This window comes from Sander vitreus, chromosome 9 (assembly GCF_031162955.1).
Source record: "Sander vitreus isolate 19-12246 chromosome 9, sanVit1, whole genome shotgun sequence".
In the NCBI taxonomy this organism is placed as follows: Eukaryota; Metazoa; Chordata; class Actinopteri; order Perciformes; family Percidae; genus Sander; species Sander vitreus.
This window is the reverse complement of record NC_135863.1, coordinates 29,661,689-29,686,307: the sequence shown is the minus strand read 5'-3', so window position 1 is coordinate 29,686,307 and position 24,619 is coordinate 29,661,689. Positions and strand designations below refer to the sequence as shown.

The following is a 24,619-nucleotide window of genomic DNA, read 5'->3' as shown; positions in this document are numbered from 1 at the left end:
ATCCAGGTCCACGGTCCGACACCATAGGCAGGTCGGTCCTTACACCCTGGCTCTCTGGTGGCACAATAACTGATGTTTCATCTCAAACTATTCCTGATGTTCACCCCTCAACCCAAACTGTAACCGTCCAACCAAATGAAGTCAATCAATCAAATGACAACCTGAACCTGAGGACTGTGTGTCCTGTCTGGACATCTGGTCCACTGTGCAGCTGTCCTCTTACATCTCACTGAGAGACAGTTGACTTACTGTACACATGGGACCACATGTGAACAAAGAGAATAGAGCTGGTGTTGACGCAGAAAACACATACTTTACAAATACCACTTGTCAACATCACTGTCTTTAGTATTTTAAACACTGTGTCTGGATTAACACCTATTTCATAACTACAGCTAGTTCTCTTTCAGAGCAGAGCAGATAAGAAGGAACAATAAGAAGCTGGATCCCTTGAGGTACACCGTTGTGCCTCCATTCATGGCACAGTGTGCCTCTGCCGTGCCTCAGAACTGAAACCACAGTCTAACATGCAGCATTGACATCTGTCGGCTCAGACAAACTGTCCATTTGTCTTTTTGTCAGACGGAGTGTGGTGAAGCTTCTCTGTAGTATTTACGGCAAGCTGTTACCTGCAACATCATCTCCTCTCCCCACTCATTTACACACCTTTCACTGATCAAATTTCAATCACAACAACCAAATGACAAACCACTGAGAGTGTATGTCACGTATTCAGCAGTGGAAGACTTTAGAGATACACAGAGAGAGAGAGAGAGAGAGAGAAAGAGAGAAAGAGAGAGAGAGACAGAGAGCAGAATCAGCTGAGCTGTTGGTGGAGCAGAGGCACTGCAATGCAGCAGCAGCAGCTCAACACACGCACTGTACATGATTCTGGAGAGCTGCCTCTGTAGCTACAGTAGCAGCACACTGCACACACACAGCTGCAGCTGGCGCCTACTGACCCACTCACCTCAGCTACGTTACAGCTGGCTGACTCATACTCAGGCTTATCACACACTTGTATGTTTGGACGGAAGCTGCCGATAGTCCCTGTTTTACCAATGGTTTATTGTATTTCGACCACAGAGCACTGAGTTTGTATTGAAAGTTCTTACGCTAACACCAGAGAGTCAGCAGCAGAAAGAGACAGCATGGATGAGTTCAGAAATGTCACTTTCAGAGGAAAACTAAACGTGAATGAAAGAGCAGCTTAGTAAGTCTGGCGAGGACACATCCTAGTTCTAGGACAAAGGTAGAGACAACATGAAATGTCACTGACGCATAGAAGGTTAACCTTAAGCCGTTAACTATAGTTTAAGCCTTTTATGGCATAAGAATGCATTGTGTACTAGACAGATAAGCAGAAACACAGGAAAAGTAGTTGAAGTTACAGAGCAGACGAGGAAGTTGCACCACAAGGTCCCGACCTTGTGTGTGTGTATGTGTGTGCGTGTGTGTGTTTGTGAAGATCACAGTTTCTGTCTAGAAACTAGGAGACACCCCCCTGTGAGGAGAAAATAAAAACACAGGGAAAACTCAGATCAGCGTTCATTTTCAGACGAGATCTTGGTGGACCAGCTCTGACTTAAAGTGTCTGTTGCCAGGGAAACTTAGATGCTGTTTGTGAATCCACAGCTGTGTTGTACGTTTATGCTGGACTCAGTAAACTTTGCTTAACTGAACTCTTCGTCTCAGATTGATCCTTGTGTTCTGGTAAACTTAAGTCCGATGTAAGAAGGCGCAGGAATTAATAAATTGGAGTCAGATTTGACAGGCCTTAGGGCCTTATTTTAGACACAATTCCCTATTCAGTAGCTGGTGTTAAACTACAGTCTAACCTCTCTGTGTGTTGGCAGTGGCAGGGGTCTCAGCATACAGAAGCATCTTCTGCATGGCCAGGTGCCAGCACCATTCCTGGAGGCTCCTAACCCTCCAATAATCAGGTTCTCTAGGGTCAACTGAGTCCATGCTGAAGTGAGCTTGCCAATGTCAAATGATGCGTACTAACCTGGGCTTGGTAGAGTCCACCTGGGTCTCGGGGCGTGACTCCAACGAAGGAGGTGCGATTGGCAGGGGGGGTCCCAGGGGCCGAGTATGCTGAGGGTGTTTGTGCAACAACGTCAGTCTCATAATGTAACCCTATAACCCATAACTCCATGGCACTTGTAAAGTTTAATGAGGCATTACTTTGAACTAAATCTGTCCATGTCACAGAGGAGCTACAACAGAGAACAGCATCGACTGATTCAAACACTGTCTATCTCTAGTCTGTGCTTGTTTCTACCGTCAGGCAGCAGATTCATCTCTCTTTCTCTTCCTTTATGGTCTGTCTCTTGCAGGCAGGAAGACAAGCTCCACCCATCTGACCTGGGGAGTGTTCCAGATTGTGGAGTTCCAGCCCCTCGTACCATTAGCCCATTTCTGCTGCAGGAACTTCTAGAATGTCCCAGGCTCTGCTCCTCTGGTCTCAGCTGCAGGGACCAGTTCCTGGACTACACTTCTGCTCGCTACGTGATACGGACTCCCAGGTACTGCCAGGGGCTGCCGGCAGTGATTGGTCAAGCAGCTGTGACATCACATCCCAATAAGGACGGCTCTAACAAACACAACAGCACCCACCATCTCATGTGGGGAGCAGGCTTTATAGGGAACACAAAGGCTCACAGAGCACTCTGCTGCTGGGCTAGCTGAACCCCCCCCCCCCACCCCCACCCCAGCTCAGCAGGGACCTGGATCCTCGTCCTTCGCAGTACACACTGCTATCTCATGTTCACATAATTCCGTCTACCAAAACTGGGGTGGGAAGGCCCAGACTAGTAAAGATAAGGCGCTGACAGACCCTGAGTTTATCCATGGAACCTAATAATGCTGCTGATCTTTCCTCTGCGCTCTGTTCAGTCTGTCAGAGGAGCATTATGCAGTAAGTCAACAGGACCAACACAGGGGCCAGGTTACCCCCTCTCTAAATGCATGGTGAAATAGGTTCACAGTGGTTTGTATAACAGCTAGGTTGGTCGATTTATTTAAAGGTATTTCATTGCATCTCTTTTTTAATTTCCCATGAGTTGGAATTTTCTAATCTGGCCTACAATATGTACTATATTTACTATTAGCATACATGTTTATTTCCATATAAAATGAGTCCCTTACAGACTCAGTACAGAAATAAAAGGTTCTCTCCAACATGTTCTTAACACCAGCAGACCCTCTGGGTTCTCTGACTGTACATGTTCCTGGACTATAAATGTTCTATCTATTGGAAGGTTAGGAACATACATCAACACGGTGAGCAGAAGTTAGTTTTGACCACTTACTGGGTGATGTTGGCGAGTTTGCTCCCCCATCAGAGGAGGTGGGAGTGGCCTTTGACTCTGTAGGCCTGGGGAGGGGGGATGGGGGAGGGGCCAGGGAGGACGCTGGTCCTGGCGGTGCCAACATCTGAGAGGAGATGTAGTGATTGAGCACTTTGACCTGGTTGCTGCCATTCAGCTGAAAACACCAGAAAGACAGACAGACAAATGTACTCACATTGTGTTTCTATGTGTTAGAACGCTGCATTACTTTATAAACCTTACAGTCAGTCATGGTAGTCCTAAAATATAGATCCCAAACATTGTTTATTATTTTGCACTCTGAAGCTAAAAACCTTTTATCAGCAGTTTTCCACTTAGACTTAGACTATGATTCCCAGTTTGTGTAGGCAGGAACTAATATGCATCACACTTTGAATGTCCAAAGTTAACTGGCGTTAACACTTATACCCTAGTCTATATCCAGGACGGAAGTTCCGCTGGATGTCCCTCATTTTCGGCCGGATGTCCCTCACCTTCCGCTTCACATGTTCCACCAAAACAAGTTCCTTCCCGAGGCTATTTTGCAGAGGCATCATCTCTGCATACGGAGCTTAGCGTCGCCCAAAACGATTGTGATTGGTTTAAAGAAATGCCAATAAACCAGAGCACGTTTTTCTCCTATCCCAGAATGCTGTGTGGACTAGTCTCTCATGTCCAGAAGGTCTGGACACTACTTATACCCTATAGAAACCCCAGTCTTCAGATGGCTCTTTGTCTGAGCAGCTGTATAAAAACCAAGCTGCACCACCTGAGGCGAACTCTGTGACGTGTTCTTGTGAGCTGACCTTTGACCTGGCTGTACTCACCGAGCTGGCGCTTTGATTGGCAGGGACGCCGGCCAATGAGACCAGATCTTTCAGGGGGTCCTGGGCCAGGTGAGGAGGGTAGCGGATTGCTCCGTGGGGGAAGTAGGACGAGGGCGGGAAATGAATAGATGAGGAGGGATGGGGACTCCGAGACAGACCTGGACAGAGAGAAGGACGAGACACCACAGGGGGAGGAGGAACGACATGACACAGTGAATGACATTTTGTTCTTGGTGTTATCCTTATGGGATGATAAGAATGATATGTGTGTGTGCGTGCGTGTGTTTGTCTGTCTGTCTGTGTGTGTGCGTGCGTGTGCGTGTGTGTGTGTGTGTGACTGTGTGTGTGCGCGCGTGCGTGTGTGTGCGTGCATTCATGTCTGTGTGTGTGTGTGTGTGTGTGTGTGTGTGTGTGTGTGTGTGTGCTTGCGTGTGCGTCTGTGTGTGCGTGTCTGTGTGTGTGTGTGTGTGTTACTGACCACTGTGAACAGCTATGACTGGCCGGTGGTGCTGAGTGAAGGAGCCCAGTCTTGGTGAGTCTTCCTGGGGAGAGGGGCTGTCCAGCTCTGCCTTCTTCACTGGAGGAGACAGACCTAAAACACACATGCAGACATATTACCACTATTATTGGTATATATTGTTATTAGAGGACTCCTGCAGGGTATTTCCTGTGTTAGCGCTCTGACAGAGGACTCCTGCAGGTCCACCTGTCACTCTGCACTCTGCTAACAAAGCTGAGCCTGAGCTACTCTGCCTCTTGATCCAGATCAGTTTAGTTCATCAATGGTGACATGTATGTGATCTGATACACACAGCGTCCATTTGAACTAATATTACACACCTACAGTAGATACACTAACACTGAGCTGTTAATGGCCGAGCCGACGCAGTTGGATATTGGGTGCACGTATATACGTGCACAGCAGCTGACCGGTCACTATGTAGAAGTCAACACCTACATGACTGCTGACAACACACCAATCCCCTGTCCCGCCCTAACCCCCATCTCCATCATTCCTCAGTATAAGAGGACTCCTGATGGTAGAGCTCAGCTCAAATTTTGGAACAAGCAAATATTTCTTGAAATTAAAGCACAGTTTTCATTCTTACATAAAAGTTGAATTTATATTGTGTGTTATATTGCTGTAGAGAGGTTCACTGTTCTGGTGGGGAACACACTTAACTTCATGTATGTAGCTGCATTAGATCCAGTATGAGTTCATCAGTTCTTTGAAACAGCACCCAGAGGTTCATTGAAGCAGCACTGTGTCTCCCTGTCAGCGCTGGAAGATGTATTTTACTGATCCTTTACTTAAGTAAAAGTACTAATACCACAGTCCTGCATTGAAAATGTTACTTAAGTAAAAGTATGTAAGTATCATCAGAAAAAATGTTTTTTTCAAAATGCCCATTTTAGAAAGTGTAAAGGATCCAAACTGTTGTGTATTTAATTGTCTAATCATTTCAGCTGGACTTGTAGGCCGTTATATTGTTGGCTAGTTTCATTTATAATAAAACATCAGATTTTATAAACTACATGTGTTTTGTGTGCAGATATTTTAATGTGTAAAGTAACTATTAACTAAAGCTGTCAGGTGAACGTAATGGAGTAAAAAGTACAGTATTTCCCTCTGAAATGTAGTGGAGTAGAAGTAGAAAGTGGCATGAAGAGAAAAGACTTGAGTGAAGTACAAGTACCTCAACATTTGGACTTAAGTACAGTACTGGAGTAAATGTACTTAGTTACACTCCACCACAGCGGGAGCGCCACTGGCTAACAGCAGCCACCAATCATCATCGTCGATGTGATCAGCACCCTCTTCATCATATCGTATCATATTGTCTGCCTACATAGCCGAGGGGGGGAGACTTTGGGAGGGGGGGCCTTCAACAGCGGGAGGAGGAGGCTTGTGGATGCTAACCCTACCTTTAGTCTACAACAACACAGTTAGCATCTTTGAGTCCCCATCATTCCATGCAACTAGTGCAGGAAGGACGTGAATGTTAGATGGCAGTGTTGGGTGAGTGAGAGCCAGCATGTAGGACATTCACATGGGAACTCTTGTTGTTTGTGAACTGGCAGTTTTTCATGTTGTAAATAAAATACTTATAAAGAAAGAATGTGTGAGTTAATATTTGTATATTTGTATAAAGGTGATATACATCATCTACTAAAAAACTATCACAGAACACTGGTATGGTCCTTCACAATGGATCTAAAGGAATAAACAGGATAAAGAACAGCGAGTCCATTGTTGTCTTTTATTCACTAAGTGCTTCACATACCAGAGTCAAGTTAAGTCCATTTTATTTGTATAGCTCAGATCACCTAACAGGTAGGGCTGCACAATTAATCGCAATTTTATCGAAATCGCAATATGGACTAATGCAATATCCAAATCGCAGAGGGGCGCAATATTTGTTAAAGGCAAAATATGTGTCAAACCATTCTAAAATAAAGTATTGTGGTGCTGCAGAGAATAATTGAGACTACTGCTACAAATCCTATCCTAGAGACTACAGAAAACATCTTTGTTTGGTACAGATCCTCGCAAAAATCACACTATAATCATTTCAATTTTTTAAGATTTAATATTAGTCAATGATGATGAGAATAATAATACAAAAAACATCATTCCCTTCAATATCGTGAATCATATTGCAATCGCAATATCAGTCAAAAGAAATCGCAATTAGACATTTTCCTCATATCATGCAGCCCTACTAACAGGGCTTTTTAGGACCCCTTCTGTCCTGGGACCCTCGTAGCATGGAGAGGGGGATAAACGGAGCTGGCAGACAACGATTCCAGTATGGAAGTATTCAGTTGTGCTCATGCTTTAATGAGAAATGATATTGTGTGGCATAGTACAGACACTGGACACTATATTCTTATTCTGTTACCTCCTTCCATGTCGTCAGTCCAGTTCCTGGAGCTGCTGGCAGGAGAGGCAGGTGAGTGGTAATACTCCCCTCCTGGACTGTCTGCCTCCTCCTCCATAGAGCCAGACTTATGACGCTTACTCCTGCAGACACATATACACACACTCAGACATCATGGACCATGTTTCATGGTGCTCTGTGTGAGACAGATGAAAGCAGAGAGCTAGAAAATATTCTTTTCAAGTACTTTTGGAGGGGGGTCAATGGCTAAATGTAAGGCCTTCAGTAAATACAGATGTTTTTTTTATGAATAACAGCTGACATCTTTGCAGAGAGATTGTCCATAAATGAAGCTTCAGAATTGTTTAACCTATTACATTTCTTTTTAAAGGAGTACTCCAGCACCTTCGCGTTACACTTCCATAATGTTAGGGGACTTTAAAAAGACAGTAGTTGAAATTGAAGCAGCAGAGGCCAAACACTCTTAAAAACATTTCCCATAATGTCAACCTCTTTCAAACACAACACATCTTTTACATTGTCAGTTTGTGGGGATGACATCATCAGGGTTGTTTTCTCAGACAGCCCCAGAGGACATCACACAGCGGAGTCACAGGCTGATGAGGTCTAACCATCACCACTACAATATGTTAGGCCATATGGCCACGCCAGCATATGCATAGCACGTATTATCATTTCTTTGCCAGATTAGGACATTTTGGTGCGTCTACCTTCCTTCAAAGGCTGCTCGGGGGTCCAAACCTGGGTCCAACTAAGCTTGGTGTAAGTCATGGTAAAACCTGAGATTACTCATGTGGTGTGTGTGTGTGTGTGTGTGTGTGTGTGTGTGTGTGTGTGTGTGTGTGTGTGTGTGTGTGTGTGTGTATTACCCGCTGGATGAGGTGCTGGCCAGTGATCGTCTCAGGCTGACTGGCTGGTTGGCAGACTGGTTGAGGTCGTAGGCCAGATGACCCTGGAGCTCCCCCATGGAGAAACTGGGTCCTACTCCTGTGACGACTGGAGCTACACACACACACACACACACACACACACACACACACACACACACACACACACACACACACACAGTTGATATCAGCCTCTCAATACCAAAAGTTTTTTATCTTTCAGGCAATTGAATACAAAAAGTCACACAGCACATTATGCTGATCAGATATCCTAACTAGCTTTGTATTGCATTTTCTCTCTTGTCTCCCTTTTTGTAGAGGTGTGAAGCAAATCAAATGTTCATTATCCTGATAACAAATAAACTTCCAATCCACCAGCAGCCAACCAGGTTGTAAAGCAGCAGGGACACAGCTGAGGTAGTGCTGAATATATGTGTTCATTCATATCACTGCTCTCCTTTTGGCATCACTTGTATTTTCCACACAAGTATGAAGAGCAATTTCCCTCCAAAATATACCATGAATGTCGAGCCGTGTTCATTTCATACGGCAGTCAGTACCTCTGTCACCTACATCAACATCCAAGTCAGAATTGTGACTGGGAAACTCATGTTTCCCAAATCTGATGGAATATGGCACCGTCATGTCAATGCACAGTATTCCAAAGCACAATCATACGAGGTGACATGCTCAATGGCACTGAAAGTCAGAAGTAAAGAGTTGGTGGTAGTAGGCTGGCTAAAGGCTAAAGCTAACAGTACATGAGACTTACTTCTTGAGACCTGGACCAGCTCAGTGACACTGAAAACTCCTGAAGTCACAAAACTCTCCTGGAACTCTGGACCATCTGTAGAAACACACAGCATTTAGACACCAGGGGTGTGTGTGTGTGTGTGTGTGTGTGTGTGTGTGTGTGTGTGTGTGTGTGTGTGTGTGTATGTGTGTGTGTGAGAGTAACATTATAATCAAGAGTCTCTCCAGTATCTCACTATGCACAGTAGTCATAGTTTGAAAACCTTATGTCATAATCCAACATCCCTGGACCAGTGTGTGCATTACTGCTGCTCTGTGAGCATCTAGTTTCAAATGGTTGGAACATCCTTTGGGGACCTAGTATTCACTTTGTCCATCACATCAAACCAAGTTGAAGGACTATTTACTGTATGTATGAGGCAGTTATTGTATTTGTTCGTGTTATTGACCAAACCGATTAAAAAAGGGAACCTGGCTTATGCACAGACACCAACATGATCAACATTATGAATGTGCCTTTATAGAATCTTGTCATGGTTCCACACACTGAAAAACACAATGTTTCTCTATAATGTAAGATCCTGTACATTACCCATGGTGGCGGTGCGACTGTCCTCCTGATCAGAACCCACACCTGTACGACTGGGACTGCTGCTCTGCTCTGCCTCTGGACAGACAGAGACAGAGAGAGACAGAGAGAGAGAGAGAGACAGAGAAGGAGAGGGACAGAGAGAGAGAGAGAGAGAGAGAGAGAGAGAGAGATGATTTCAGCTGAGGGATACTGAGAAATCCATCAGGGTTTCTCTTAGGTGGTCACGATGTTAGACAGTGTGTCTGCTGGGACATTTAGGTGTCAGAAGGACCCAAGTGTCCCAATGTGAGTCCATCTGGTGCCCTCTGACATCATCACACAGCTTCCTGGTTGGTTAGGAGGGGCAGCAGCAGCAGCTTTAAGATTACAAAGACTACGCTGATGAAGGAATCAAACCCTGCTGTGCTCCTTGTATCCTCCAGGTTCTGTCCTGCTAACTGAGGGTTGGACACATGTTATGCCAGTAGAGGGCAGGGCATAGTAACACATTATGGGGGGGGGACTAATCAAATCCTAACAAATCCCGCAGTCACAGTATGTGCACACTGTCATGAGCCGAGCGTCGAGTATACTGGTTTCCATGGAAACCCCAAACTACAGAAGGTGTAGAGTAAGGCTGTGTCTCAAACCGCCTACTTGCACACTTCAAACACTTAGTTTTAAGTATATAGTGTAGATAACGCAAAAAGTCAGTGCACTGAAAGTACCCGGACTGTTTTGACCCCTAAAAACAGTCAAAAAGTTCAGTGTGGAACAATGGACACTACGCGCACTAAACGGACGCCATCTTGACTACAAAGTGGAAGGGGGAGGGACGAGGGACGTCGACCGGCAGCTGATTGGACAAACGCGTCACGCGGCTCTGGCTTCTCCCGGATTTCACAACCGAGCGTAATGGCGGCTCGTTCAGAATACGATCTCGTATTTTACGAAAATAGTTCACCAAAACGTGTTTCTGAAAACATTTTAAGCGAGAAATAGTCCATGCAGTTGCTGAATCTGTCTGTTTTTTTGATCGACAAAGGTCAGTTTAAAAGATTTTCGTCAGATTTTGAGAGGCGGCGAGCCGAGCCGACCGCTCGTCATTTCCGGTAAGTGTTTTAACGTAAGTGTTCCTTTTGGGACAATACTAACCCTAAAGTGGGCACTACGGCAGTAAGTGGTCAGTGCAAATTGCAGTGGACTGACGTAAGTATGCGGAATGAGACAGAGCCTAAGTGTTGGGGGAATGTGCTGAATCCATTGCTTCAGTACGGTCCCAGTCACTGGAGCTGAACTGGTTGCTGTTAAACTAGAGAGGGAGACCTTTCCATTAGTTTATTATTAGTTCATTATTCAGGAAACTAGTGAAGTATTTGTGAGTGTGTAGCTCTACATGTATAACATCCTGCTGCTCAGCCAGATGGACAAAGATGATGTCAAACACATCCATCTGGACCATGACCATGACCATGACGACTATGCGAGCAGGCTTTCAGATAGACAATCCAACAATGTCTCCAGTATACTTTCAGGTCAAGTAGTGCTGACTGTTACTAATATCAACACAACTATTACTGTTACTATAATCACTTTGTTGCTGTATTGTATGGAACTTAATTACATGTTGCATGCTAATTTTGAGTGTGGCGCAATAGTTGTGTTAGAAGCAGCCTTTAGACCACTCTCTAAGAGCTGTTACACACCAACCAGACGGCCGACCGTCGGCAGAAAAGGCAATCAGACTGATCGGTCGGGTCCCCGAGGTCCAAAAAATGCCTCAAAACACACTGAGGCGACGCCGACTTGAGCATACGCTCTGCGCGTGCGCGAAACGTAATACGTCTCCATAGCAGCAGGCGACGCTTCTCTGTATTGTTTCTCAGAAAATGAAACCCGGCAGCTGATAGGACGAACGCGTCACGTGGGTCTTTTTTCTCCAGAAACTCACAGCCAGACTGTCATGGCGGCTTGTTCAGAATACAATCTCATATTGTACTAAAATAGTTCACCGAAACGTGTTTCTGATAACATTTTCAGCGAGAAATAGGCCGTGCAGTTGCTGAATCTGTCTTCATTTCAGATCGACAAAGGTCAGTTTAAAAGATTTTCGTCAGATTTTGAGAGGCTCATCCGCTCGCCATTTCCGGGTGAGTCCCGACTGTCCTGTCTCCGACTGAGCATGTCAAATCGGCCAAAATGAAGGCCGACAGCTCCTCCGACGGACGATGGCACGGAACACACCGAACAGACTTGAGTCACTGACCCAGCCAGATTGTCCGACGGCCGATTATCGGGTTGGCGTGTCAGCACCTTAAGAGAGTCTCTACAAGCACGGTGCTCAAACCAAAGCCGGACCCGGGAAAACCACTGGGAGTCACACATGCTGCTGGGAAGCCTCTATGTGCCCCTGGCTGGCTGCTGATCACTTTATTCTGCAGTCGGTTGATATTTTACTCCTGGTGTCACTGTTGAGTCCGAGCTGTTCCGTCCCATCACGCTGCTGCCTCTTTGCGTCTGGGAGTCAGCCTCCCACAGCTCCTCGAGCCACAATATCAAAACCAGATGTGCACAATGCTTTCTTTCAGTTGTTTTTGGACTCAACTCGTAGCTGTATTAAAGCTATTTATACAAATGGTTTCAACCGACCAATGAGAAGGAAGAGCTCAGTTCAGAAGTTCCCAGATGACCTGTGAGTCAGTAACATCCACAGCCCCTGGAGAAGCTCCTGCCCTGTCATGTCAAACTCGATTGTTTGGTTTCTTTTCCTATGCTTTCACTAAGACCAATAAATACTATCATACTACTTTTGATACTGTTACTTGCTAAATTTCGTATTCATGAGTCTAAATTCGCCAACCATCTTTTTTCATTTTGGAAAATGAACTCAAACATTACATTTCATCTATTCAATATTCTAAAACAAAAAAGCCACTAAAACCATCAATCTATATCTACCCTACCTATTTGTTATTTAAGTGCAATCCCCTGGCATAATATATGTTTGTGTGTGTGTGTGTGTGTGTGTGTGTGTGTGTGTGTGTGTGTGTGTGTTTTTTTGTGTCTGTCTTTGAATGTTGTATAAATAAAGACTATTGCTATGACAGCAAGTAGCTTCTTAGAAATCCTCTTATTTTATATTAAATCAGATATGGATGATCGGAGCTCCAAAAGGATTCCCAATGTCCCTCTGACCTTTGTTCCCCAGTTTGACTGAGGCCAATGTGAATCAAACTAAAGGCTGGAATCCAGTGGATTTTAATGTGGAGACTCCTGATCAGGGACGTGCACAGGTACGGGCTATTGTTGCCCGGGCTACTGCCCGTTTGCCCTGATTGGCTTAGCTGCCCCTCTGATGAAAGAGCCTAAATAAACTTTTCTTTCTTTCTCTTTTTTTGCTGTGGTGGCTGCATTATTACGATAATACGCCAATCATTACTAAAGTTAAATTAAATTATATCGCTATATCATCCAAAGAGAAGGAAAGCTCTTCAGCCTTCACTTGAGTTTTTAAAGTTATGGAGATTATGATAAATGCCCTGTGAATAGTAACCAAAAAAATCCACTTAAGCTTTGAATAATGTGCAGCTTCAGCTTGTAACGTTTGCATCACGTCGCGCAGCACTGCCTTAGCTATAGTAACGTAAAATGCTACGTTATCAACCTAATGAGATAGTGGAAGGGGAGGAGAAAGCCTGACTCCTCATAATCTAATATGGCCATGGCATTCCCTGATCACAGGCATGCTCCACAAAGGAGGAAGAACCCTTTTAGACCAGCTAGGGTTCTTAGAACATAGCAGTCCGTATCCAACCAACAGTTTCATATTGCAGGACATCAGGAATCATGTCTTCACCATTCAGGTGACAAGAGACATACATACATATTGTGTGTGTGTGTGTGTGTGTGTGTGTGTGTGTGTGTGTGTGTGTGTGTGTGTGTATGTGTGTGTGTGTGTGTGTGTGTGTGTGTGTGTGTGTCTCTCTGTGTGCGTGCGTGCGTGTGTGAGTCTGTGTGTGTGTGTGTGTGTGTGTGTGTGTGTGCGTGCATGTGTGAGTCTGTGTGTGCGAGTCTGTGTGTGTGTGTGTGTGCATGTGTGTGTGTGTGTGTGTGAGTCTGTGTGTGTGTGTGTGTGTGTGTGTGTGTGTCGCTCTCTGTATGTCTCTGTGTGCGTGCGTGTGTGAGTCTGTGTGAGTCTGTGTGTGTGAGTCTGTGTGTGTGTGTGTGTGTGTGTGTGTGTGTGTGTCGCTCTCTGTGTGTCTCTGTGTGTCTGTGTGCGTGCGTGTGTGTGTCTGTGTGTGTGTGTGTGTGTCCCTCTCTGTGTGTCTCTATGTGTCTTTCTGTGTGTGTGTGTGTGTGTGTGTGTGTGTGTGTGTGTGTGTGTGTGTGTCTTCCTGTGTGTGTGTCCCTCTCTGTGTGTCTCTGTGTGTCTCTGTGTGTGTGCGTGTGTGAGTCTCTGTGTGTGTGTGTGTGTATGTGTCGCTCTCTGTGTGTCTCTGTGTGTCTGTGTGCGTGCGAGTCTGTGTGTGTGTGTGTGTGTGTGTGTGTGTGTCTTTCTGTGTGTGGGTGTGTGTGTGTGTCCCTGTGTGTGTGTGTGTGTGTGTGTGTCGCTCTCTGTGTGTGTGTGTGTGTGTGTGTGTGTGTGTGTGTGTGTATACCTCTCTCCTGTACGTAGTAAGCGAGGTAGAGGTCGAGCTCTTTGACGGAGACAGAGATGTGTCGCGGTTGGACACAGAGCACTGGGTTGGAGCACTGGCCTCCCTTCACCAGCCGCTCTCCGTCGGTGCTCTCCAATGGGATTCCTTTGAACAGGATGACCATCACCAGATCCAGCCTCCACACCTGGGGAAAGACAAACCCAACCATTACTGACAGAAAGCAGCGTCAATCTACCAATAAACCATGTGGACTCTCGTGTACCCCACTGCTTCACTCAACACTCTCAAGTCGTCCACACACATCAACTCTTTCATGACATTGTAGTGGCAGCTTGTAAATGCTTCTGACTCAACGTACACAGCTATCCGATGATGACGAGGCTCGTAGCAAGTGAAAAACAGACTAACAAAAAAGTATCCATACTGTATGCAATGCTGGATTATCAAAAACTAACCTTATGCTGAAATTGACTTTCTCCGTTTAAAGATTAAAGTGCTCATATTATGCTCATTTTCAGGTTCATAATTGTATTTAGAGGTTGTATCAGAATAGGTTTACATGGTTTGATTTTCAAACTTACATATATTTACACCATATATTTGTTGTACTGCACATTGCTGCAGCTCTTCTTTTCACCCTGTGTGTTCAGGTCTCTGTTTTAGCTACAGAGTGAGACCTCTCACCGCTGTAACATCTTTGTTGAGAGTCGCACATGCGCAGTAGCTAGGTAAGGACAACAAGCCAGTCAGAAGCAGAGTATGAGCGCGTGCCACGCTAGCAGCTATGCGAGCATTGACGCACGTTCGTCACGGAAGTGAAGGCTGGACTACAATAGAGCTGTTTGGAGCAGTTTGTGAACAGTGTTTTCTTTTGGAGATGGTAAGGCCCTTTGGGGTGGACTTTGGGCTTTTTCACTTTGTAAACCTATAATGTGCACAAAAAAGATATATAACACAATAAAGGAAAGGGAAAAAGCATAATATGAGCACTTTCTTGCCCTAGTCTGGACCAACGGTAGTACATTTCCAGGACAACCCTCTCCCTTCTCCCTCTGTGTGTTGCCGTTCTCAAACTCCCTCGCTTTGGGAAACGACAGCAACCTTCGAGTTAGCAAGCTACACGCTGAAAATATCAAGCTTAGAGGAAAATGTTAGCGCATTGTGTCAACAGTAAACTTCATTTAATATTGTATGTGGCGTTTTCTTTTTTTAAGATTATTTTTTTGAGCATTTTTAGGCCTTTATTTCTACAGGACAGATGAAGACATGAAAGTGGAGAGAGGGGGGAATGGCATGCAGCAAAGGGCCGCGGGACGGAGTCGAACCTGCAGTTGCTGCGTCGAGGAGTAAACCTCTATATATGTGCGCCTGCTCTACCAACTTAGCTAACCCGGCCACACGTGTGGTGTTTTCTTTTGCGGGGTGCAAATGTTCCACCAAAACAAGTTCCTTCCTGAAACCGCGTCCGGAGCTTAGCGTCGCCCAAGACCACTGTGATTGGTTTTAAGAAATGCAAACAACCCGGAGCAATTTTTTTCTCCTATCCCAGAATGCATCTGTGGTATAGCCAGACCTTACTCCACAGCTCTGTGGAGCTAGAGCTGGACATGAGAGACTAAACTTACACTAACTCCACTTACAGTAAAGAAACCAACCCAATAGTCCAATAGCAGGAGAGACCAGTGGAGCGCCAGTCTGATAGGGCAAAACACACATCACAGCACATTCTACAACATCAGCAGTTACCTGAACTCTAATGTATATTACATATTTTAAATGGCATGAAACAATTTACTTCTGCAATGGGAATAAAATACCAAAAACTGCAAACAATACAACATGGCTCTTACGGACATTATACAGAACGCTGTGTAGACCGGAACAACCTCTTTCACCTCATATTTCATGTCCTCCTTATCATGTGACCCGCGGCGGGCTCCAGGACACTGTACGCCTGGTCTGAAGTCTGTGTGAGGCGACACACCCTTCTTTTAGAAATAAAGGTGTATGCATACTTTTAAAAGTGTCTCTCCTTCATAACTAAACCGATGCCATGGGGTGATGGAGACTCAGAAGGACACAGTTAAACATCAAAACACACGTCAATCACCATCATCAAAACTGCTTTCAATACACACTCCATATTAGGCCTGCACGATTCGGGGGAAAATATGAATCACGATTTTTTAGCTTAGAATTGATATCACAATTCTCTGCCACCATTTTTTTCTCACGAAGTGTTAAATGGCAGTACCAAACATAGATTTTTGTTGGCACCTATAGCACACTCTGCATCACCACAAGCCTGTAAACATAGAGGCTTCAATGAATAAGGAAAATAAAGTACATACTGGTCATTTAAGTACAGTAGGCTACTAAAACTAGTGACGTACTGTATAACACATTGAACTAAATATGGCCCTGATACAGGCTCTATCGGAACTCCTTGAACATGTCTTTACATAATTAAAACGTGTTAATGTCAATGTCAAATGCTTTCAATAAATTAATTGAAGGAGAAAAAAAAAGATTTAAAAAAAAGATTTAAAAAAACAAACAATCGTGAACAGGGATGAATCAAGATCACGATTTTATAACGATTTATCGTGCAGGCCTTCTCCATAGTCAGTGCAAACAAAGCTCTAAATGTTTGGATAAAGTGTGTGTTCAGATTGGTTTGTGGACTAGAGAACACGTGTGTGCAGGACTACGAACGTGTAAACAGCCACGGCAGCCGAAACCCGTTTCATTTAACTTCAACAGGGAGCAGCCACTGCACGATAATATAGTAAGCCACCTCTATGACACATTGAAGCTCCGCCTTCTTTTCAGATGCAGAATAATAGGCTCGTTCGAGATGAACTGCGCCTCGCCTGTAAAGTGGACGAGAGCAGCCGGGGGCGGTGACAAAAATCTGCTGTCAAGTCGGACAGTTTCCAGCCGTTTCCAGCAGCCTTCAGGCTGAATAGGAAGTCACAGACACGCTCATATCCTGATTCATATTTAATAAAATGTTATCAGACCCATATATCAGCTTGTACGCAAGTCTCCAGATAAAAACTATTATGACAGAGTAGCTGTCAAAATGCTCTACATGTGATCTGTTGCTGATTTTATTTAACAACAGACTGTAGATGATCTGTAATCTGAACAGATTTAGTCTCTCTGACTTCTAAACGTCACTATCAGCCACACAACATGTGTTCTGTACAGAATGAGCCTTTAAATCAGACAAATAGCTGTTAAAATCCCTCCAATTCAAAATCAATAAAACGTTCATGTAAAACGTCATCGTGTTGAGTCGATTCTGAACCAATCAGCTGTTAGATCAGCTGAGAGCCAGGCGTTTCCCAGCATGCCCTGGGTCAGCCTGGGTCTTGCAGTTGGTGAAAAGCAACTGCGCTGCCTGCATCCGCCTTGATCTCGTGAGGTTATCGTTGCCCACGTGTGCGTGACGTCAGAGCAAGTCGGGATCAAGTCGGACACAAATCTACCCAGCATGCATTGGGCGGCGAACACCGGTGATCGATTCTGCGCAGACCTGGCTCATCTCGAACGAGCCTAATGTGAAAGTAGGAGCTGCACTAAGGCTTCATTCAGACCCGATCAGTCGCTCCGCTGATTCTCCGCAGATCTGGACGTTCCCGATCGCACTTGAAGGCAGCTTCATTTCCCGGAGAAAGACAGAAAGAAAAGAGACGGAGGGACTGAGGAAATAGTCAGCTGTTCCACAAAGTCCCGGGTAGTTCACTGCTTGTGTTTGGTGTTTTAAAAACTTTCCTGTGGCAGCAATAGAGGCAGTGATGTTTCCCGTTTTCCTGTACGGGACTCTCACACCGCCTCAAAACACACCGACAAGTCTGATCCACATGCACGTGACTGGCCATTAATTTACCTTGTCAGCTTGTCGGAGACAGTCAATGCGTCTCATTTTGCCTTTCTGGTCCGGGTTTGACAGGACACAGCACGCAGCTTTCTTCCCAGTGATGGACAGGACAAAGTCTTCTCTGCATTCAGGTCTGATGTCCTTTCTGAGCTTGGCCAGAAGGCGGCTGGCCCACTTCTGCTTCACCTGGGAACAGAAGGATATCGCAAAGGGTCAGAACAATACTGTATGCGTCTTCAGCTTCTTTCATTATCTCTACTATGTACTCTAACTAACCCATCCCACCTCTGCCTTCTCCCCCAACAGCTCGTCCTTGACGGCTCTCTCTTCTTCTTTGGTCATCCTTTTCTCATGTTTTTTGAAGTACTTCCTCTTCCTGGCCTGGAGGTTGAACCATGTGTATGCAAAGGCACGGACCTGGGGCAGCAGAGCCTCAATGAACGGATGGAACTCATCCTGCAGGACAGACAGACACACGGACAGATGAATGTAAGTATACAATTATAACCAAATCAACTTCATCATCATGTACAGTATACCTGACACACATCAGTGCACATACTCTCCAGTGGTAACATGTTCATGGCTGTGGCTCCGGAGGCAGTGAGGCTCACTGGCCTGGCTCTTCCTGTACTCATGCCCAAGTGCCCTGAACCTCTGACTCTGTGTGTGTGTGTGTGTGTGTGTGTGTGTGTGTGTGTGTGTGTGTGCGTAGGTGCGCGCGCATGTGTGCGTCAAGCATGCGTGCGCGTGTGTGTGTGTGCAGGGCATCTTCCTACACACTGTTGAGGATTCACTAGCATCCTCCTCAGTCCCTCCCCACTCTTAGGGACCGGCACACAGCAGATTTGAGATTGTAAAGACAGTAAAGGATACCCCAATAAAGTCCTCCACATTTGGGAAAAACAAGGCTGCGTGTGTGGAGCCGTATCCTGAATGGTACTCCCAAAAGTTGTTATTTTAGATAGATTGTTGCTGGGCTCCACGTCTTCGTGAATGTCTGTTAACAACTCATTGCCATCATCGTGAAGCGGTTATTGAAATATCATGCACTATGGATAATTCTGCCATTTTTTATAGCTAGAACAGTAAGTTTTCCCATTTATATCATGATTTTCATCTTTCTAAAACTGCTATTCCATGTCTCACCTCCATAAATTATTGTATAAACACAGATATTTGTGCATTTACTTAAAATACATGTTGTTACAGCCAGGTCTGGGACAGTTGAAACAACTGTCCCGACATAGACATATGCCATTATAGCCTGTTTTGCTTTCAATGTAAACAAGCATGCAATATGATAGTCTGGGATTGTGGAGAACACTAAATGGTCTACTGAATAAGCATGTAGTCAAACCTTTAAATGAAAAACACTAATTAATGATCGAAAAAAATGTAACCGCTAATGAAGTTTACTTTTGACCATCAAAACTCGTTTATGGCCTGTAACTCTGTGATAAAAGGAAATAACACGAAGATATTTGGCTGATAGAAGTAGGTTAACATGCTCTATGTGTTGACCTAAGGAAGTCTGTCTATCATCATTGCACTCGGAGAAAACTGGAATGTTTCATTCGTCCCCGTGTCTCAATCGTCCCGGATCTCCCGTAATGCCAACAACAACGTGGTAGTCTGTAGACTTTGTAAAATGCATCCCTGAGTCAGGATAACAGCAGCAACCTTTTTGTCACTTTCCCTCCCAAGTAAAGTTTAGATTCTCTGCCCGAGCCCGAACTTGACCCACGGGCCGGCTCGGGCCGATATGTCCCGCCACTATCCTCGGGCCAGGCCCTTCATCAAGTATTTGTATTTTTTTAATCATTACTTTACTAGCCTAATTGGGTGGGGAGCAAGCTATGCCTCTCCAGCTTCTCCCGTAGCTCTCGGTGTATGTCCTGCACTGACTTGAGTGTGAGGGAAACTGTGCTGTGTCTCCCCCATCTGCAGCACTTCGATACTTGCACAACCAGGCCAGATTGTTTCCGATATCTCTTGAGTCCTCTATAAAATCAGTTATAACGGCCCACGTATTAAAAAACTGTCGGGTTAAATCGGGTAAATTCCAGTTAATGTGTCGGGCCAGGCTGGGCTCGGACACAACGTGCACTGTAGACATGTGCGATTATCAACATAGTGACACGGAATGTGTTCCCAGTAGTAGCCCAACGGTAAGTTAGTCCGTTGATTCGTTTTAATGCCCCGCTATGACTTAACGTTAAGCATCATCAATCGCTGTCAGTCGGCAGTGTTATTATTTTGGTGTACCATCATCATGAGTGACCCAATCGATTACAGACTGTTATATTAGACACGCTGCAACTTGCCTTATGTTGGATTTATTTGATACATCTGATTTCATATGTTGCTAAAACTGCACTTTTTTTTTTTACTGTAAGATTAAAGGGAGAGGAGTTTGGATGTTAAACAAGAGCTTATTCATTATTTTACCTACTAGCCTACTGTTAAAACAAAGCAAATACAGGCTACTCTTTTTGTTTTTATTTTTGTATTCCTCCTGAAAGTGACTTTATTTTGTTGTTGGATTGATAGCCTATATCTGGCTTCAGGTTGCACTGCAAATTCATTTTACTTGAAGAGTGCAGTGTTAAACAATTTAGATTAGTCGACTAATCGAAAAAATAATCGCTAGATTAATCGTTTAAAAAATAATCGTTTGGGACAGCCCTACTTTGGAATAGACCTGCCTTGTCAACTTGTTATATTTGGTTTAGAAACACTGACTCTGAAGAAGGTGTGTGTGTGTGTGTGTGTGTGTGTGTGTGTGTGTGTGTGTGTGTGTGTGTGTGTGTGTGTGTGTGTGTGAACAAGGTTACAACTAGTTGCACCGTGGGAGGACTCTGCAGCTATCAGAGGCTTCTGTCAGTCTCCAGAGAGAACATGCATTCGAGTACGCAGAGGAGCTGGAAAGTGTGAGCACACAGGCTGGCTAAACAGAGTGCCAGCAGCTGATAACCAGCACAGGCCTGAACTGCCTGCTTCTACACAGCCACAGCAGCTGCAGCTAGGGAGGATTAACATTGGTCGTTAAATAGTTTTCAGCATTATGAAATGACAGTTTGTCTCCTCCACACCAGTGCTGAGCCGTGTTACCTGAGACAGAGAGAGAGGAGAAAGCATCATGCTGATGAGAAGCAGCTGAATCAGCCCGCAAACGTCCCGAGGCTCGCCGTTTGCTCCTGCACATTTCTACTCGCTCGGTCCCGCTAAGTCAGTGGAGAAACGCTGCATTTCCTGGGCTGCTGCTGCTGCTGCTGACGCTGTTTCACAGGATCCACATATCAGGCAGCTCTGCTCGCCTCGGATGACTCTGCCGCGCTAACTCCACAAATGATGACACGCCAGAAAAGTTGAGGCTCCGAGAGAAAAAAAAAAAAAAAAGGCTCCGCAGGGAGAAGAAAGTTCATCACTATGGCCCGGGGTGTAGCGGAGCGTCATGTCGAGAGGGAAGGAGATGAGGGGGCGAAGAATAAAAGAAAGAGAAATGAAATGACGTTATGAGTCCAGCCCATCCCAAAGCCCGGGCTTAAAGCCGCAGCAGCTCTGTTGCACTGGGCCGGCCCGACACCAACACCGGAGCTCCAGGTCAGCTCAGGACCCAGAGTAGGCTACAGTCTCTAGCCTGCACACACTCTCTCTCTCTCTCTCTCTCTCTCTCTCTCTCTCTCACACACACACACACACACACACACACACACACACACACACACACACACACACACACACACTACACATATTCTATCCCTAATCCTAAAACCAAGTCTTAACCCTCAAACAGCCCTTTAAAGTTGTGGGGTCCAGCATTTTGGCCCCACAAAGCTGTCCAGACCCCACAAGTATACTGTATTCCCGGCTTTTGGACCCCACGAATATAGTTAAACAAGAACACACTCTCTCTCTCACACACACACACACACACACACACACACACACACTCTCACACAAACACACAGTATAGCAACTCAGTCACATCTTCAGTAGTGACTCAGAACGTCTTCATTATTTCAAGTGTTTTCTTCTGAACACATCCCAAAAACAAAGCAACATGTCATTTCCCCCTTTAAAAAATCCCCACGTAGCCTACTGTGCTTATGTAGGCCTATTTACTGAAGTAGGCCTACTGTAGTACTTAAGAACACATTTGAGGTAGGCCTACTTGTATTGTACTGGAGTATTTCCATGTTACGGTACTTTCACCTATGCTCAGAGGGAAATATTGTAGTTTTTACAGAACTACAGTATTTGGGCAGACATAGTTACTAGTCATCAAATCAAGATTATACGCTACATGTAGGCTACAAGATGATCAGTTTATGAAATATGATGCACTGTATGTAAAGTACTTCAAATGAGCTCCTCACCAACTGAAACACCCAAATGCTCCTCATCATTTAATGCATCAGTAATAATAAGCTAATAATAAAAACAGTAGTGTAGCACTCTGAATATAATAATACAGAAACTTATTTTGGTATTTTAATACTTTTCCTGTTGTTTGTCTTGTATCGGGAGTATTTTTACTGAAGTCCCAGAGTACTTCCTCCACCTATAACTGATCTTTTGTTTCTACATGAGATCAAATTCAACCACACAGTCAGCACCATTAGGATAGAATGCAGTCCAGTATATATGGCTATAGATATGAAGACCAATGGGGTAATACACATATTATATATATTAAGGGGATGTGACGTGTGCTAAACCATCAATACATTAATATATGCAGTATGAGGGAATGCCGCTGACTAATAGCCTACCAATAAATACTTTATTGTGATTATTCTGACTGAACCCTGTCACTAGATCAATGAGTGCATTATTGTTATTGTTCTTCATGTGAACAGTATATTATTGTAGGCTCTTCATATAGGGCTACTGCTGGCTGTTTCCTCTGTGACGCTGTGCTGCTGAACTACAGACCACTCTGTCTGTCTGAGGCTGTGGTGGGTGTTTATAAAGTGAATCTCACACAGGCCTGCAGTGTTACCATAACACATATTTCATCTTTAAACTGCTTTGCCCATATGCAAATAAAAACGACACACCGTTTCACTTTTAAGGCTACCAGTCTAATTGTCATTTAAGGCTGTTGCTATCATCCATTAATAAATAGCAAACAGTCACATCAAGACCTCAGCAGTCTGTTTTTATTGCAGCACTGTGCTGTGTTCAGTTAGTCAGTTAAATGCAGATTGTTCTCTATCTGTGTCCTGTCTAATGGAGCTCGCGGAGTGGAGGCTCTACAGCGGCACAGAGCGGAATCTGCCGCGGATGTTTACAGCGGGACTGCAGCTCTGTGTTGATCCCTCCCAGCGGATCTCTGCCTCACTATGTGGCGGGACCGGAGGCCCTCTGTTGGCCTGTCATTCTAAAACTCAGCCCGCTGGCTCTAACTGCGGCCATTTTCTGCTGACTAACACACACGCGCGCGCGTGCAACACTCGCACACACAAACACAGACCAGGAGAAGAAGGCTCGAGATGAACTTCAACTTGGCCTTCCTCCGTCCCGTGGCCTGCCGCTGCACGCTGCAAAATCCCCAAAACTCAACAACTTTCAACCGCGACTGCGCACACACACACACGCACACACACGCACACGCACACGCACACACACACACACATACAAAAAATCTGTTGTCCGGTAACTAATGCGCCGCCAGGGGTCGGAAGCTCCAAACTTCACGCATAACTGTAGTACTTTTACATAGACTTGATTAATATCGGACATACCAGTCGCCTCGTGTGCGACATACAGTCCTCTCCTGTTTGATGGTCTTTTGGTAAATTCGGCGCACATAAAATACTAAAACCTGGCTTTATCTCCGCAAAATGTGAAGTTTTATAACCGTTTTTTAGTGCTGGTATCCGCCCTCCACAGTGTGTCTGATCGACTCTAAAAGTTGAGATTGTGTAAAAGTGAGGGGTGTTTCTCGTGTCGTGTGTGAGCCGAATGTAAGAGTGGGTCCTGACAGGTCAACCTTGTTTTCCAGCTGTGTTGTGCCAGCTGTGCATTGAGCGGCGTGCAGGGGATGCTTTACTTGGCACCTTTTTGAATGGAATTCAGCGACAGATTCTCTCCACAGTAAAGCGTCACTTTCGGACTGTAATGTCCGGACGCTGCTACTACCTGAGCACGGGGATAAACAGAGCCATAGGCTCGCTGGCATTGAGAGAAATGTCTGCTCCACTTTCAGCTGCGTAGCTCACGGTAAAGGTTACGTTACTCACTCAGGTCCTCGCATTGCGTCTTTTTTTTTGGAAAACACGAAGCAGCACACCGATAGGAAGAACACTAGCCTACTACATTACTGTACCGGAACAGGTTTCCTACCATTTCGAAGCGGAGCCGCCACCGGGGGAAGTTAAAGCTGATGTCAACGCCTGCCCATCTCACGCCGTCGGTCGTTATCATTCCATATTCATTTATATTATCATGCGCGTGCCAGATGGAGTAAATCCGCGGTGCTCGAGACCAGAACGTCCCGCGTCAAGCTTCGGGCTCCACGGCAGTAACCCCCCCGCCCGGTAGGCTGCGGCAGAATGGAATATAGTGCTACATTCACCTTTCCATCCCCCGGCCTCCTCTCACTGCCCCCCCTCCCGTTATACTCTCCCTCTCCTGTTACTGTAACACTTGGTTTATTGGCCAATAGATGGACAGAAACCTGGAGTTACAGTATGTTGATTTCATGTGACACAATGTCCCGCCGCTGGCTTCAACTCTGACCTAGAATTCCAAAATGTTACTTCCTGCCAAATCAGAAGCCCCGTTACTGCTG

The 24,619-nt window shown here is 45.1% G+C and overlaps 1 protein-coding gene across 4 annotated transcripts in view; it reads right to left on the bottom strand.

Moving 5' to 3' along the window:
- nfic (nuclear factor I/C) overlaps window positions 1-24,619 on the bottom strand; it is a 28,641-nt gene extending 4,022 nt beyond the window's left edge. Inside the window, exons 1-13 of one of the 4 annotated variants that reach the window (XM_078259582.1) lie at window positions 24,172-24,259; window positions 20,932-21,247; window positions 18,103-18,273; window positions 17,827-18,003; window positions 13,932-14,115; window positions 9,295-9,369; window positions 8,722-8,796; window positions 7,932-8,064; window positions 7,063-7,184; window positions 4,638-4,751; window positions 4,160-4,317; window positions 3,315-3,489; window positions 2,009-2,097 (exon numbers count right to left, since the gene is read on the bottom strand). In XM_078259582.1, coding sequence (XP_078115708.1) covers window positions 2,009-2,097; window positions 3,315-3,489; window positions 4,160-4,317; window positions 4,638-4,751; window positions 7,063-7,184; window positions 7,932-8,064; window positions 8,722-8,796; window positions 9,295-9,369; window positions 13,932-14,115; window positions 17,827-18,003; window positions 18,103-18,273; window positions 20,932-20,961 — 1,503 coding nt within the window. In that variant the 5' untranslated portion in view covers window positions 20,962-21,247; window positions 24,172-24,259. Of the gene's footprint in view, window positions 1-2,008; window positions 2,098-3,314; window positions 3,490-4,159; window positions 4,318-4,637; window positions 4,752-7,062; window positions 7,185-7,931; window positions 8,065-8,721; window positions 8,797-9,294; window positions 9,370-13,931; window positions 14,116-17,826; window positions 18,004-18,102; window positions 18,274-20,931; window positions 21,248-24,171 lie in introns of all 4 variants that reach the window. The other 3 variants (XM_078259580.1, XM_078259581.1, XM_078259579.1) reach the window with 3 other exon arrangements.